The sequence below is a fragment of the Xiphias gladius genome, chromosome 16 (genome assembly GCF_016859285.1).
Source record: "Xiphias gladius isolate SHS-SW01 ecotype Sanya breed wild chromosome 16, ASM1685928v1, whole genome shotgun sequence".
NCBI lineage: Eukaryota > Metazoa > Chordata > Actinopteri > Istiophoriformes > Xiphiidae > Xiphias > Xiphias gladius.
In genome coordinates, this window is record NC_053415.1 from 6,617,192 (window position 1) to 6,631,327 (window position 14,136).

At 39.3% G+C, this 14,136-nt stretch overlaps 1 protein-coding gene across 1 annotated transcript; it reads right to left on the bottom strand.

Moving 5' to 3' along the window:
• Positions 1-1,337: 1,337 nt before the first annotated feature.
• LOC120801628 (lactase-phlorizin hydrolase) lies at positions 1,338-13,568 on the bottom strand. The gene is made up of 17 exons (XM_040148785.1): positions 12,947-13,568; positions 12,411-12,481; positions 10,705-10,782; positions 10,519-10,612; positions 9,360-9,444; positions 8,568-9,240; positions 7,828-8,476; positions 6,050-7,603; positions 5,674-5,942; positions 5,272-5,562; positions 4,982-5,180; positions 3,941-4,143; positions 3,668-3,774; positions 3,277-3,408; positions 2,839-3,062; positions 2,465-2,701; positions 1,338-1,549 (listed from the first exon to the last, which is right to left on the bottom strand). The coding sequence occupies exons 1-17, from the start codon at positions 13,566-13,568 to the stop codon at positions 1,338-1,340; spliced, it is 5,700 nt and encodes a 1,899-aa protein (XP_040004719.1).
• Between the last annotated feature and the right edge of the window lie 568 nt (positions 13,569-14,136).

Here is a 14,136-nt window from a genome sequence, read left to right on the forward strand (position 1 = left end):
GCACATGTTCTTGCAAGTAAAGGACCTGTGTTGGTGCAATAGTTTGTGAATTGTAGCCATGGTTTGACCGCTCTTGTTAGTCAGATAAACAGTAACCCTCTTTCTGGCATCAGTGGCTGGGCACTGTAATAGTGTTTCCTTCACAGGATCATATAGCGTACAGTATGCTGAAAGATTTGAAGTTAAAAGGTCTCTAAACCCTTTGTGCAGACAGTTCAGTTTAAATCTACTGTGACCTCTAGTGGCATTAGGTAATTTCTACAGAACATAGCAACAGTGTTAATGCAAAACCACAGCTGCAGGTTAAGCTATAGCTTCTGAGGACACATCTACAATGCACAAAAGACCAAGTGATTTTGTCTTAAACCACAGCTAAACTAATAATAGCTGACTTTTTTACCAACACGAACAAATTCAACATCCTGACGCCAAACTGATTAGTAACAGAAATGACAGGCAATATTGAGTAATGCAACAGATGAGTCAACTCTGCAAGTCATTGAGGTGTTTCATGTATGGTGCAATATCTTTTGTTTCACAATGTAAGAGCAGATGACTCTCATCATTTACTTAGATACTGTATTTAACAACAGGAGGTTGGGAAGGCACTGTTATTTTTGACATCTCTGTATTTAAAAGCAAATCATGAAATATTTACCGGGATAAGTTATTAAGCACAGAAAAAAAGGGTTTTATCTTGTGGTATTTGGTTAGTACATTCTGGAACCAATAGGGTTGGCGGCCAGGCAATGCAGTGGTTGTTTTTCTTCTGGTTGCCAAATGTCTTCACAGGGGGGCTGGGAAGTTATGGTCCCTTAAAGAAACATACTGTGTTCAAGTACAGTATATCTGGTAAAAAATACTTAAGTGGCAAATTTGTAATCACCAGCCACTGGTAGAATAAAGTTAAAAGATATGTGTGGGCCTGCTGTTACAACCAGAACATCTTTGGTGTTTTTTTCTTCACAAATGATTTCATTATCTTACAAATGTGCAATGATGAACTCAGAACACTTTTTTTGAATACAGGAAGGAGAGCTACCATAAAAAAACACAGACGGATCTTAAGAGGTTCAGTGTGTTACAGGGGATCGGTTTTAGCAGTCACGGGATCATGGGAAAATTGTAGATTTTTATAATCATAAACTGAGACTTGAGAACATCAGTAACAAAGTGGACAAGTTATTGGATAAAAGCAAAAATAAAACATTTATTTAATCATACTTTTAGGACATGATTTAAGATTTGCAAAGCCTGCAATGAATGTCTAAAAAACATTTGATCTTAGACAGAGTTTAGCATTTGTTGGACTTCTGTACAACTTTGCATGATTGCAATTAAAATTTCCTTTCCATGTTTAGGGTTTCTGCATGCTGTTTTTTCTTGGATTGTTTTCTTGTCATAAAGAGGAAAAAGGATGAACAAATAGCTCCAAACACTGCAATAATCAGTAGAGCAAATGTGGTGTTAAGTCCTGTCTCAGCATCACTGGTAGAGAGCTTCATACCCAGGAATCTCACTGTGTCATCAGTGATCGGCGCACTCGTTCCTGCAGTAAAGATACCGAGGTTATCAGATTCACTTTGAACAGATTGCTGACAGAAACTCTAAATCTAAACCATGGTAGTTTTTCAAATCTTTAGTGTGGGTACAAAAAAATCTACCCGTCCACGAAATCTGAAGTTCTACTATCAGTGAATGTCGTGTTCTATTAAAGAAATAGTTTGACATTTTAGGGAAAAAATGTTTATTCGCTTTCTTGTCGCGAGTTTGATGAGAAGATCAATACCACTCTCGTGTCGCTCCATTACATATGAAGCCACAGCCAGCAGACAGTTAGCTTTAGCTCAGCATAAAGACTTAAAACATGAGGAAGCAGCTAGCCTGGCTCCGTCCAAGGGTAACAAAACCCATCTACTAACACCTCTATAGCTCACTATTTAACATGTTATATCTCTTGTTTAATATACTGACAAGTTTCCAAGAAGTCTTTTGATTGAGAAGTCCGGCACATAACCATGTAAAACTGCAATGTGTTATTTATTTATTTTTTTACAGATTATAGAGATACAATGCTTTGATTTGTGATCTTTAAAGGTGCTGGATGATGGTGTTTTTTTTGGTTTTTTTACCTTTGGACACAGAAAGGCTAGCTGTTTACCCCTGCTTTCAGTCTTTGATATTCATGCTAAGCTAACAGTCTACTGGCTCCAGCTCGATATTTAACCGATCAATTTAACAGTGGTACAGATTAAATTTAAACTCTGAAACTCTGTTAAACTCAAAAATGTCACACTATTCCCTGAGGCCTTGACATTCACAGTATATGACAATATATCATAAGGTAGGTACTGTATATGTTACATAATCAATTAAGTAAGGATTTTAGGGCTCCCACTGTACTTTTCAGTACCTCATATTTATCAATCAAAACAGGTAACCGAGCAACTCTGCATCAGTTTACCTTCAGGCACAGGGTTTAAACACTCATGGGGCCCTGAGGTGGGGTCGGGGAATCCGTTGCAGTTGATGATGGTAGAGTAGAGGGCAACGGAGGTCTTGGCCACTCGAGGAAGTTTTGGGTCTGATCTATTGATGTAGAAAAGACCAAACCTCTCTGAGAAGCCAGTGGCCCATTCTAGGTTGTCCATCAGTGACCAAGCTGTGTAACCCCGGATATCTACATCATTTAGCAAGTAAGCTGGAAGGAGACAATGAACATCTTTGTGAATGCAAATTCACACAATCCTTAGAATCAAATTGTTGGTAATTCTCTCTCTCCGCTTGACCTGGTCCTAAATATAGTGGTAGTTATAGTTGGAAGTTGTAGTTTGATACCTTTCAGCATCTGGTTGATGTATTTTTCATGGTAGTAGCTCCTATGAATATCATTTAGGTCAATAGGTCCCCGCTCTGAGATGCCATTCTCAGTGATGATAATAGGTGGATTTCCATACTCCTCCTTAATAAATTTTAAAATCCTCAGGAATCCAAATGGTGAGATCTTCAGCCAAGATGAACCTGAATCCAGCCAAGTACGATCAGCAATTGTCCCTGCACCCCTGTGAAGATCAAATCAGTTGAGGATTTTAATTCCAAGATATTCACATTGTAATAAAGCACACGATAAAGCAGAGAAAATCTTTTTCAGCTAATCACCTGAATATTACTTATGGGCTAAATAAACGGGGCTATTTCATGAGCTGTATTCATGAAATAGCTGCTGAGTACAGCACATGGGAATACTGTACTGTGGGTATGTTGGTACTTGCTTACCTGTCAGCATCATAGTGCTGAAGGTTTCCATAATCCACGGGGAATGCTAGGACAGTGGTGTAATGGTTGAACCCAAAATAATCATAGGTACCCTTAATCCTCTTAATCTCCTCAGGAGAAAACTCAGGCAGCCTGGAGACAATGAAGTGAAGTAGGTGAATTTATCTGATAATTGAAAAATGCAAAGCACCACTGGTTATACCCATGTGCCAGTATAGTAAAAGAAGAATTCACGTTGCTAATTATAGGTACTTCCTAATTTGTTTTAAAGGCAACTACACAGTAAAGACTTACTCATGGAATCATAAGAAAATTACTGTATCTCATTATGTTACAGATTATAATTTGCCATTATTTTTCTTTGAGGATTTAACGTTAGTTTATATAATACCGAGATTTTGGCAGACCAGCAGCTAAACTTCGCTCTCGAATGATTTTCTTCATCATGTTGCTGTAGTCTCCATTAAATATGGGATGGGCAAACCATCCAATATAGAACTTCACAAAGAGAGACACAAAAGCTATTAGAGACTCCAACTATTGCCATAGGTGTCAGTATTAAAATATGAAAAGAATGTGCATAGAAAAGAAGATCCTGCAAATTATAAGACCTGTAAGACTTTGTAAGGGCTCCTTTAAAAAAAAAAAAAAAAAAAAATTGTACCTGCACCACACGTCTTGCAGCGTCAATATCTTCCTGCTTGTAGGGATTTCTGGGTTCTGACCAGTCAGAGTTGATAGTGATGGAGATGATTCCATTCTGTTTGGCCCTGTATTTGTCATTGTAGAGGTGCCACGTCTCAGCATGAGCTTTAAGCAGGTTGTGACCAACAATATAGGGCAGAGTGCCTGGTCGGAAACTGATCCCTGGACACACACAGAGTAATAGCCACATTTGCAGGTTTGTTTAGCTATATGCTTTTTGTCATTGTGGTTTAGAAAGGTCCAGAAACATTAAGGATTGGTTTACAGAAAACAGATTTATTTTCAAAGCACAAAGATTCTAATCTTTAACTTGGCCACAATGTTAGTTTCCTTAAAGGTGCTACATGTAGGAATTTTAGTTTAAAACATTCAAAAATGAACTACAATTATCAATAGAGTGTAAAGAAATACATTTTATTTAATTTTTTTATATTATGTCACAGACATCTATGCATTCTGTTGCAAAGATATCTACTGAAGTTAGCATGCTAACCAGCTGGCCCAAGCCCATCCTGTCTCATAATACAACTTTGTACCTCAAGAGGCGAGTCATTGTGGCCCTCAGTCCAACATGAGAGGATCAAGAAGTAGCACTGCCAAGAGGGCAAGAAACTGCGTTTGGCAGCAAAGAAAAGAAGTGCTTGAAGTAGAAGCAAAACAAGAATTATCACTGGCTTCACTTTCCACTGCTGGAGACAGCTCTTGGGGAGTAAAGGAACGAAGTTTGATGCTGAACTGGCCACGTTACTTCTAGACTGGTAAGTAAACAGCTGTTAGAGTTGCTAAAGTTAGCTATGCAGCAATAGCAAATACTTACATATAGCACCTTTAAAGATCTTATCTTTTGCCACTTATAGTACAACAAAATGATAAATGGCATGATAAATGGAATACTGTTTTGATAATATTCCACTTTTTAACCTGTTTTTCTCACCAAATAAACAAGTTTACATTGATGTTAGGTTGAGTGTATGATGGAGAGCATTACATAAAGGCATACCTGGGGCAGCTGCTCCGTAACCATGGCCTACATTGGCTATATTGTACGGTTCATTAATGGTGATCCAAAATTTCACTTTGTGGCCAAGACGGCTAAAGATGAGGTCAGCATAATCCCTGAATTTGACAATAATCGTCCCATTCTCCCAGCCCCCAATATCCTGCAGAGCTTCTGGAAGGTCCCAGTGGTAGAGAGTGACCTGACAGCAAAAAAAAGTGCAAATTTACCAAATTTACCTACTTATTTATTTGCAAACTTTTTTTTGAGATGCTGGCAAGAATTACACATACATGAGGCTGGATGTTTGCAGCAACCAGTGCATCCACCAGTCTTTGGTAGTAGTTGAGTCCAGCCTCATTGATAAACTTAGTGGTGCCATCAGGAAGAACCCTCGGCCAGGATATGGAGAAACGATAATGGGTCACCTTAAGTTGCTTCAATATAGCAACATCCTCTTCTACTTTATTGTAACTATCGCAAGCTATGTCCCCATTGTCATCATTGAACACTCGGAGAGGAGTGTGAGCAAACTTGTCCCAGATACTGAGCCCTTTTCCATCTGCTCTCCATCCCCCTTCAATCTGGAAACAGTAAATGTAAAACTGACATTTAAGTAGAAAAGAACAGAGTAAGGAATATATGTGCAATTCCATGATCAAGCATTAATGAAGGGGATTCATCTAAACAGTTACCTGGTACGATGCTGTTGCAGTACTCCAAATGAAATCTTTGGAGAAATGTCCATAAAGCATCTTCTCATCATCTGGTGTAGGGAAACCATTGTCCTTTATAACTTGGTAGTAGAAATGAGCTGAGTACTTGGGTGTCCTTGGCCGGTTAGGGTTGGTGAAGTCCACGTGGTGTAAACCAAATCCAACTTTGTACCCATTAAGCCACTCAAAAGAATCCATAAGAGATGTTGCTATGTATCCTTTCACCTTCACACCATCAAGGTCATAGGCTGTCATCAAAATATACACACACACTCACAAATAAATGATCTAAAAATCTAAACAGTTATGACAATCATGAATATTTATCTTAAGATATCTATTTATGGCACTGCACCTTTGAGAGCCTCATCAACATAGGTCTTATAAAAAAATACTCTGGCAGAGTCATCCCAAGTTGTCTTTGATTCTGTAGCTACTCCATTCTCAGTAATATAAATCTCTGGATCCCCATACTCCTCTTTGATCCAGTTGAGGAGTCTTCTCAAGCCCCATGCTACAGCTCTCTGGTTATTAATGGCTGTAGCTGGTGAATCACCTTCCTCTGCTTCTGACAAATCTCGGTCATATGCATAAGATTGAGGGGTAAGCCTCAAGGTAGCATGGCGTGCAATTCTTGTAGTGTAGTGATTTATACAGAACATGTCAGCAGTTCCCCTGATGAATCTCTTTTCTTCTTCTGTGAAGGAAGGTAGTCTTGACTCTGTCAGACCTTGGAGTTCACTTTTGTTTCCAACTTGCCACCTCATTGCATCAGGATAGTCACCATTCTTGAAAATAGGGTGCGCAAACCAGCCCAGTTGGAACTGCAGAGCACGGTCAGCAGCCAACACTTCTCTGGGAATGTTAACATCTTTAGGTTCAATCCAATCAGCATTGAGGGCAATGGATACTAAACCACCTTGGGTTTTGCGATACTTATCATCATATGTGTGGTAGGCCTTGGCGTGAGCTTTTATCAGGTTGTGTGCAACTCTGTATGGTGCAATTCCTGGATTTTTAATATTTGGTGGAATCTGTCCAATTCCATATCCTGACCATGCAATTGTGTGAGGCTGGTTGAAGGTCATCCAAAATTTCACTCTGTCTCCAAAAGTGGCAAAGCAGAAGTCACAGAAGTCATTAAAAATGTTAATCATGTCTGCATTGTCCCATCCACCGAGGTTCTGCAAAGCTTGAGGGAGGTCCCAATGATAGAGTGTCACCATTGGGGTAATGTTATATGCTAAGACACCATCAATGAGTCTATTGTAGTAGTCAACACCTTTCTGGCTCAGTGAGGTACGCTGACCATCAGGAAAGATCCTGGACCAGGACAGAGAGAATCTGTATGACTTCACTCTCAGAGCTCGCAGCATGTAGAGATCTTCATCAAGTCTGTGGTAGCTGTCACAGGCCACATCTCCACTGGGATTACCAGGAATACCGCCAGGTTTCTGGGTGAATGTATCCCAGATGCTGGGTCCCTTCCCATCTGCATTCCAGCCACCTTCAATCTGGTAAGCTGATGATGATACTCCCCAACTGAAGCCTTGTGGGAAGGTACCATAATGGTAGAGTTTTCTCTGAAAGTTGGTTTGGTTTGAGAATTTTCTCCAGACAACCTTGGCTTGTGATGGAACGGTGGAAGGCGGCATTGAGGATACTTTATTTGACTTCGTGTTTTTCAGTTCTGGTGCATAAAAGTACTGGTTTTTGGAAGCAAACCCATTTTTCTCAATAATTTGGGAGTAAAAGTAGGCAGACTGCTTTGGAGTCCTGGGTCTGTCAGGCATGTCAAAGTTGACATGGTGGAGTCCAAACCGCTCACTGTAGCCTTGTGGACCCTCAAAACCATCCATGAGTGACTGGACAGTAAACCGCTTCACAACAACTCCATCCAAATGTATAGCTGTTGAGAGAAGGAAGACACTGAGCCACTAAATCTCATTTAACATGACCTTCTATAAGTCTTGAAAAGCTAAAGGTAGAAAAGAAATACATATTCAGGTATTTACAGAGTACAAGACACAAACCCAACAATTTTGTAATTTACTTTACCCATGATTTGTGGAAAAGGTGTGCCTAAAATATTAATAAAACCAATTATAGTATTGAAAGCTCCCAACAGCATACCTTTCAGAGCCTCATTGATGTAACCCCTCATGTATTCTATTCTACTGGTGTCATTGAGAGTGTCCCCACTGTACTCAGTAGGCATCCCATTCCCACTTATGTGGATAGGCACTTTGGTAACATTCAAGTATTCCATGGAAATGTAGTTTAGAAGCCTTCGGAGACCCCATGGTGTTGAATATATCCAGTCAGAAGCTGTAGGGGACCATGATGGGTCCACATGTGCCTGGAAGTCACCAACCCCCTGAGGACCAGGGGTGCAGCCACCATCACTGTTGGTGACCAACCGGGAGGTATAGTGGTTTAACCCTAAAAAGTCAGCTGTTCCACGAATCCTCTTTCTCTCTTCAGGAGTGAAAACTGGAAGTCTTGCAGGCTCAGAATGGGGACACTCTCTTCTTTTGACTTCAATCTGATTCTTTAGTGTTGCAGGATAATCTCCATTTACGAATATGGGATGTGCAAACCAGCCCAGCATGAACTGCAGGTAGCGATCTGCAGCTGCTATGTCTTCAGGTCTGGAGGGGTCCATGGGCTCAGCCCAGTCAGAGTTCAATGCAATGCCCACTTTCCCTCCTTGTTTCATCCGGTACTTGTCATTGTAGACATGCCAGGCCTCAGCATGAGACTTGAGCATATTGTGAGTGGCCTGCAAAGATTGAAGCAACTGTAAGGTAAATGTATTGGAATGGCATGTGTTAGCATGTTATTTATAATTATAGTAATGACATTACTCTCACCTGATAGGAGCCAACCACATAGTCCTTTACTCCAGGGGGATGCTCACCAGTGCCATACCCAGCATGGCTCACCACCCAGGGGCTACTGAATGTGTTCCAGGTCTTGACCCTGTCTCCAAACCTGGAGAAGCAGAAGTCTGCGTAGTCCTTGAAGGCTTCAACAATTGAAGTGTTGGTCCATCCACCATATTCCTGGAGTGCCTGCGGCAGATCCCAGTGGTACAGAGTGACAACAGGTTGTATTCCAGAATCAATGAGAGTATTGACCAGCTTGTCATAATAGAGAGCCCCTTTCTCTGCCTGGCTGCCTCGGTGACCTGAGGGGAAAATACGTGCCCAGGAGATGGAAAACTGGTAGGTGTTGATATGAAGACCTCGCAGGAGGTAGACATCGTAATCCACCTTGTGGAAACTGTCACAAGCTAAATCAGCTGTCTGATTCGCAAAGGCCAGGCCTTTGTTACCAAAACGGTCCCAAATGGTCTCACCCTTCCCAGCTTCTGACCATCCCCCTTCAACCTTGAAGGACTCAGTGGAGGTGGCCCATTGGAAGTCAGCAGGGAAGGATTTTTTGAGGAAATGATTTCGCTCTGTTGTAGTCTGGACCTCAAACTTATCCCACACACTCTGATAACTGTTTCGGAACCCTGTCATCCCTGTGTAGTCTGGAATGCTGTCAGTTTTGGAGAAGAGAAGGTAATAAAACAACATAAATAAAACAACATAAATAAATATGAAGAATCTTTGGTAATACATTTAAGCAAGTGCATTTTTACCAAGATAAATTCTTACCTGGCTGGAGTATCCTGCATGTCCAGCTTACCCAACATGTCCATCATGTCACATCCCACAATATTTAGGTCATTGTTGTTAAGGACTGTGACGTGTTCATGACAAAGTTACTGACTGTTATATGACCAGCATTAATGAAATATTCAAACATGTGAAAACAATCCTTTCTTTTATTTAAAATTTATTTATATTAGTCATTTAAATTAATATACTGTATTTGCTAAAACCTTTGTTGTTTTATTTAAGAAGTTTGCCTCAACTAAAATCTACAACATGCACATAATTCAGGCATCCACTTTAAACCCTACATTCCTCAGCTAACCAATCAGCTTTCTGAAATTTCTTTTGCACAAACCAATTGTAATGATAAATTTTACATTAAACAAAATGTATTGACTGCCGGACAGATCGTGTAATTAACTGTATTTTTTTAGTTTGATGCATGAACTTATAAATACAAAATCCAGTGCTAAGGCTGTTATCCACCATGCACATGTTTTTCCTTGTAAAACTTCACTGGCCCATAGCAAGAAAAAGCTACACAAATCACTGCCATGTGATAACATTCCCAGCTTTTTATGATTATTATAGATAAGCTTTAATGATTAATGTTCTGTAAAAGTTTACGATATTGCAATTTACAACAGTTTTGGATAGCCTCAGTCATTATCTTCTTTGGTCATTAAAAACACATTGTTTCAAATAGTGCTGGTTATTGTTTTAATCTTACAATCTTTTGATAGTTATATTTAGTGCAAATTGTGTTACAATTGTGTTGAAAATTCACAACAGATTTTCCACTTTACGCAAAATGCAAACAATGTAATTTAACTAGAGTTTATTTTGATAGCTGACAGCTGAACACAATATTCGGTGGTATGAGAACCACAGGCACATTTATTTATTCAAAAAAATTGTCACTTTTAGAGTACAGCCTTTGCTTAATGTAATATGTGTATTTCTTGTTAGAGAGGCAGTGTTGTAACAGAGAAAGAACCAGTGGCAACAAGAGATTATTAGTCTGAATTTTTACATAAAGTTATACTAATTGGGTAAGAAAGATAACATGTTCATGGTTTTTGTTGCTAGATATATGTGTTTTCTATATGGAAAAATTGGATAACGTTAAGTAATGTTAAGTGAGCTATCATGACATTACCTTGCAGGAAATTGCCAAGTAGCTGGAACTGACTGTAGGAACAATCATGAACGGTCATCTTGTATATCAAGATAGGCAAGTTTCCACTGGACATCTACAACATAACATAACACCCATGTGGTTGCAGTATAATAGCAATACAAGATATGAAATGCAAAATGAAAAGAAATACCTTGTAATGTTTACCTGTAAGCTCCTTAACTCCTTTGCAAAGTTTGATGTGGAGGCACAGCTGTATTCAATGTGCACTGACAAGAAATCCATCTGTGTCAGATAGGACGTACAGAACATGATGTGATCACACTCCTGCCCCTTAATGAAAAACAAACTGGTTGTGCAGTTAATCACATTTGAGACTACTGTTTAACACACAGTCTCTGTGACTGCTAAATTAAAAGTTTTACTGCCAAATCTATTAATATTAAAATGTTTTGCGGAATAATATCACAGTAGGATACTACATCAGGTAACAGCAGGCATTAGAGACAGAGAAGGGAAACACCTTGGGCGAGTTGACAGTCTGTCATAAATGTAATACATGCACACGTGGGTAATAGAGTTTTAAAAGAACTAGAATTCCTTGGCATTAGATTGTGAAAAGAAATGATCTAAAACACAGAAAGAACATACATTTTCACCGGAAAGACAAAATGCACACAGACCTAATTTGTATTCATGTAAAATACTGAAGGGATCTGACTTCAGTTAAAACTGAAGGTTTTGATATGACGTTGGGTGTGTATAAGATGGCAGAGACACGGGCAACAAGTTGCTGGCAAATGATCTTTAAGCACTTATCTTTCAAGAATAAAATAAGGAGAGTTATGAAATGTTTTTTAAATATTCATCGTGCTTTCTAGCATGATGAAGGCCTAAATCATCAAGTGTAGAATATACTTCTAGGACCTTGCCTAAATTGAACCATCACTTCCAGATGGACACCTGTAGGAGGAGGCAGCTTGACAGGGTAGCCACTAAGTATTCGGACACATCAGTAAAACAACTCCAGAATATGTGGTGCAGTCTGACCCATTTAAAACAACAGCTATTATATTAGAGTCCATTGTCTACACAATACTGGTCCGTAAGAAGGTATTTAAAGATGGAAGCTTTACATGAAGGAACAAATTGTATAGTATCAGTTGAAGTATGTGAAATCAATGATAAAAAAGGTGGGTGTTTTGTCTTAATTCTTAAAGACATATTTAGTGGATAAATGGTGGGAGCATCACACCAACAGGCTGTTTCTCCTCTGAAGGAACAAAGGAAGGATCAGACACTGATCAGAATGGACAATGGACCACTCCACATACAGAACCACTGTTTCTTTTTAAAGAAGTTTTAAACGTTTAACTTTTCAACAAAGCATTGATCCAAAGCACACTGCCAGTTCAACCATAAAAAGTCTCACAAATTAAAGACTTTTTTTCCTGAAATAGTGCATTCAGACCCAGGACTACTATGCTGTATGTGGGTAGAAAGCATCTCTCATAGGGAGACTCTCCCTGCACTTTGAATGTCTTGACCTGAGGTCTTCAGTAGATGGAGAAAACGCCCAAATCCAAATGAGCTAATTGAGATTCATCTAAGTATAGCTAAAAAAATATTGCCTTACTATAAGCCACAACACATTTAGTTTTTCTGCCAATATTGAAGTTTATTGGTTAATAACAAATTTTGCTTCCATTAACACAGGTACAAGTCAATATTGACATAACAGCCACAAAAAATATATTATATTGTTGAATCCACGTTTTTATGTTGATTTACTATTTTCACATGGGTTTTCATTTAAGGCGTAACAGCAATAGCACCTGGCCTATATCATATAATGGAAGATGAAAGTTTAATAAAAGCTACATATGCATGAGAGAATGGCAGATGCATCTTACTGTTGTTGAATCTCTAATCTGAGAAATAATAGCCCCATCTCCAGCTCTCAACCCAACTGATAGATGTCTCCCTGTGAACATACAAGCATAAAGACACTCTTAACACATTAAGATTTAAGAACTATATGTGTAAACACATATTGGATTTCAGCTGAGGCACATGTGGCAGACTTAACTTTCTCTTCAGCATAGCATAAATCGACCCTTTTCTTTTATTGATCTCATCTGGACTAATTACTGACATAGCCTTGATAACCTACGCATGGAATCTGAGCACACATGTAATCTAATGGGGTGAAGGGTTTCCTTATCAGTTGGTCATAAAGTAATAATTTTTACAAGTGATTCTCAAGACACATTAAAAAGGTAATGTATAACGTAATATATTGATGATTACATAATAATTTAAATCATTAAGTGTGACAAAAATAATATAATTCTTGTTCCATTTAACTATTAAAAATAGTAACAAATGACCAATCCTGAAAACATAAACTAAATCAATGAATCTTTAATCCTCTCTTCCTTTTACCCACCTTTTTCAGGAAACCGTTGATGGTAAAACTGGTAAATGTTCCTGTTGAGCTGGAGGATATTTTGCAGAGGTTTGGGAGCAACTGAAGGCTGCCAATCACGCCAACCATCATCCAAGTCACTCAGTGTCACCCATGAGTGTGCCAGTGCTCCAAACTCCCGAAAGGCAAACTCTGCATACTGTTGAAACGTGTCTACCAGCTCCTGGCTCTCCCAGCCTCCGTACTTTGATCTCAGAGCGTCTGGTACAGTGGATCCATGAAGAACCACCAGAGGCTGAAGGCCCACCTGCCGCAGCTGTCTCAGCAGCGTCTGGTAACAGGTAACCACAGCCTGTTGGGGCTGGCTGGGGAGGCCTGCAGGTAGGATTTGAGCCCATGACAGCGGCACTTTGAAGTGAGTCACCCCTCTGCTCCGGAGGTACTCAAAGTACTGTCTAGAGCCTGGAGGTATGGGATGACTGCAGTCAAAGACATCATTCATCCCACTGCCTGAGCTTCTCACTAGCTGTTTGGTCAGAGGGCCAGCAAGCAGCATGAAGTCCTCCTTTCCATTCACCCCACTGCTCCAGCACTCACACATACACAAAACATACAGACACACAACCCACAACAGCTTCTTCATTGTGGCTTGAAAAGGATGTACTGATATTATCCAGAGTACCAAGCTCTTTAAAGCGATAGTGTTTTCTTCTTATTGCATCGTTACACAATTAAGATCGATATCGCATGTTTATTGCAGCTATGTGATAGTCAGAAAGACTCTGGACTCACATGTCAATTAACAACTGCATCCCTCTCTTGTACTCATGTCTGAAGACCATGAAATATGCAGTTGAAATATACTTTTTTTTTTTAGTGTTGCATAATTTTTTTTATTAACATGCAGGTAAAGTGTGAGAGAGAATTCAGCAGCTGTTAAATGTAGTGACCTAGATTTGAACCGACAATGGTAGGAAATACATCTTGGTAGACTAGTTTTTGTTCATGAGGAATCTCTCCCACTGGCTTTATTTCTCTTGTCAATGTCAGACCATCTTTGAATTCAGAGACTCTTTAGATTTATCAAAGAAGCTATGTTTTGTGCTGCTTGTGGTTTTTAATTTATGTAGTTATAAATAAGCTGAATTCAGTTACATTACACAGTATATTCTGATGCACATGCCGCTGAAAGGGGAATGCAAATATATCCT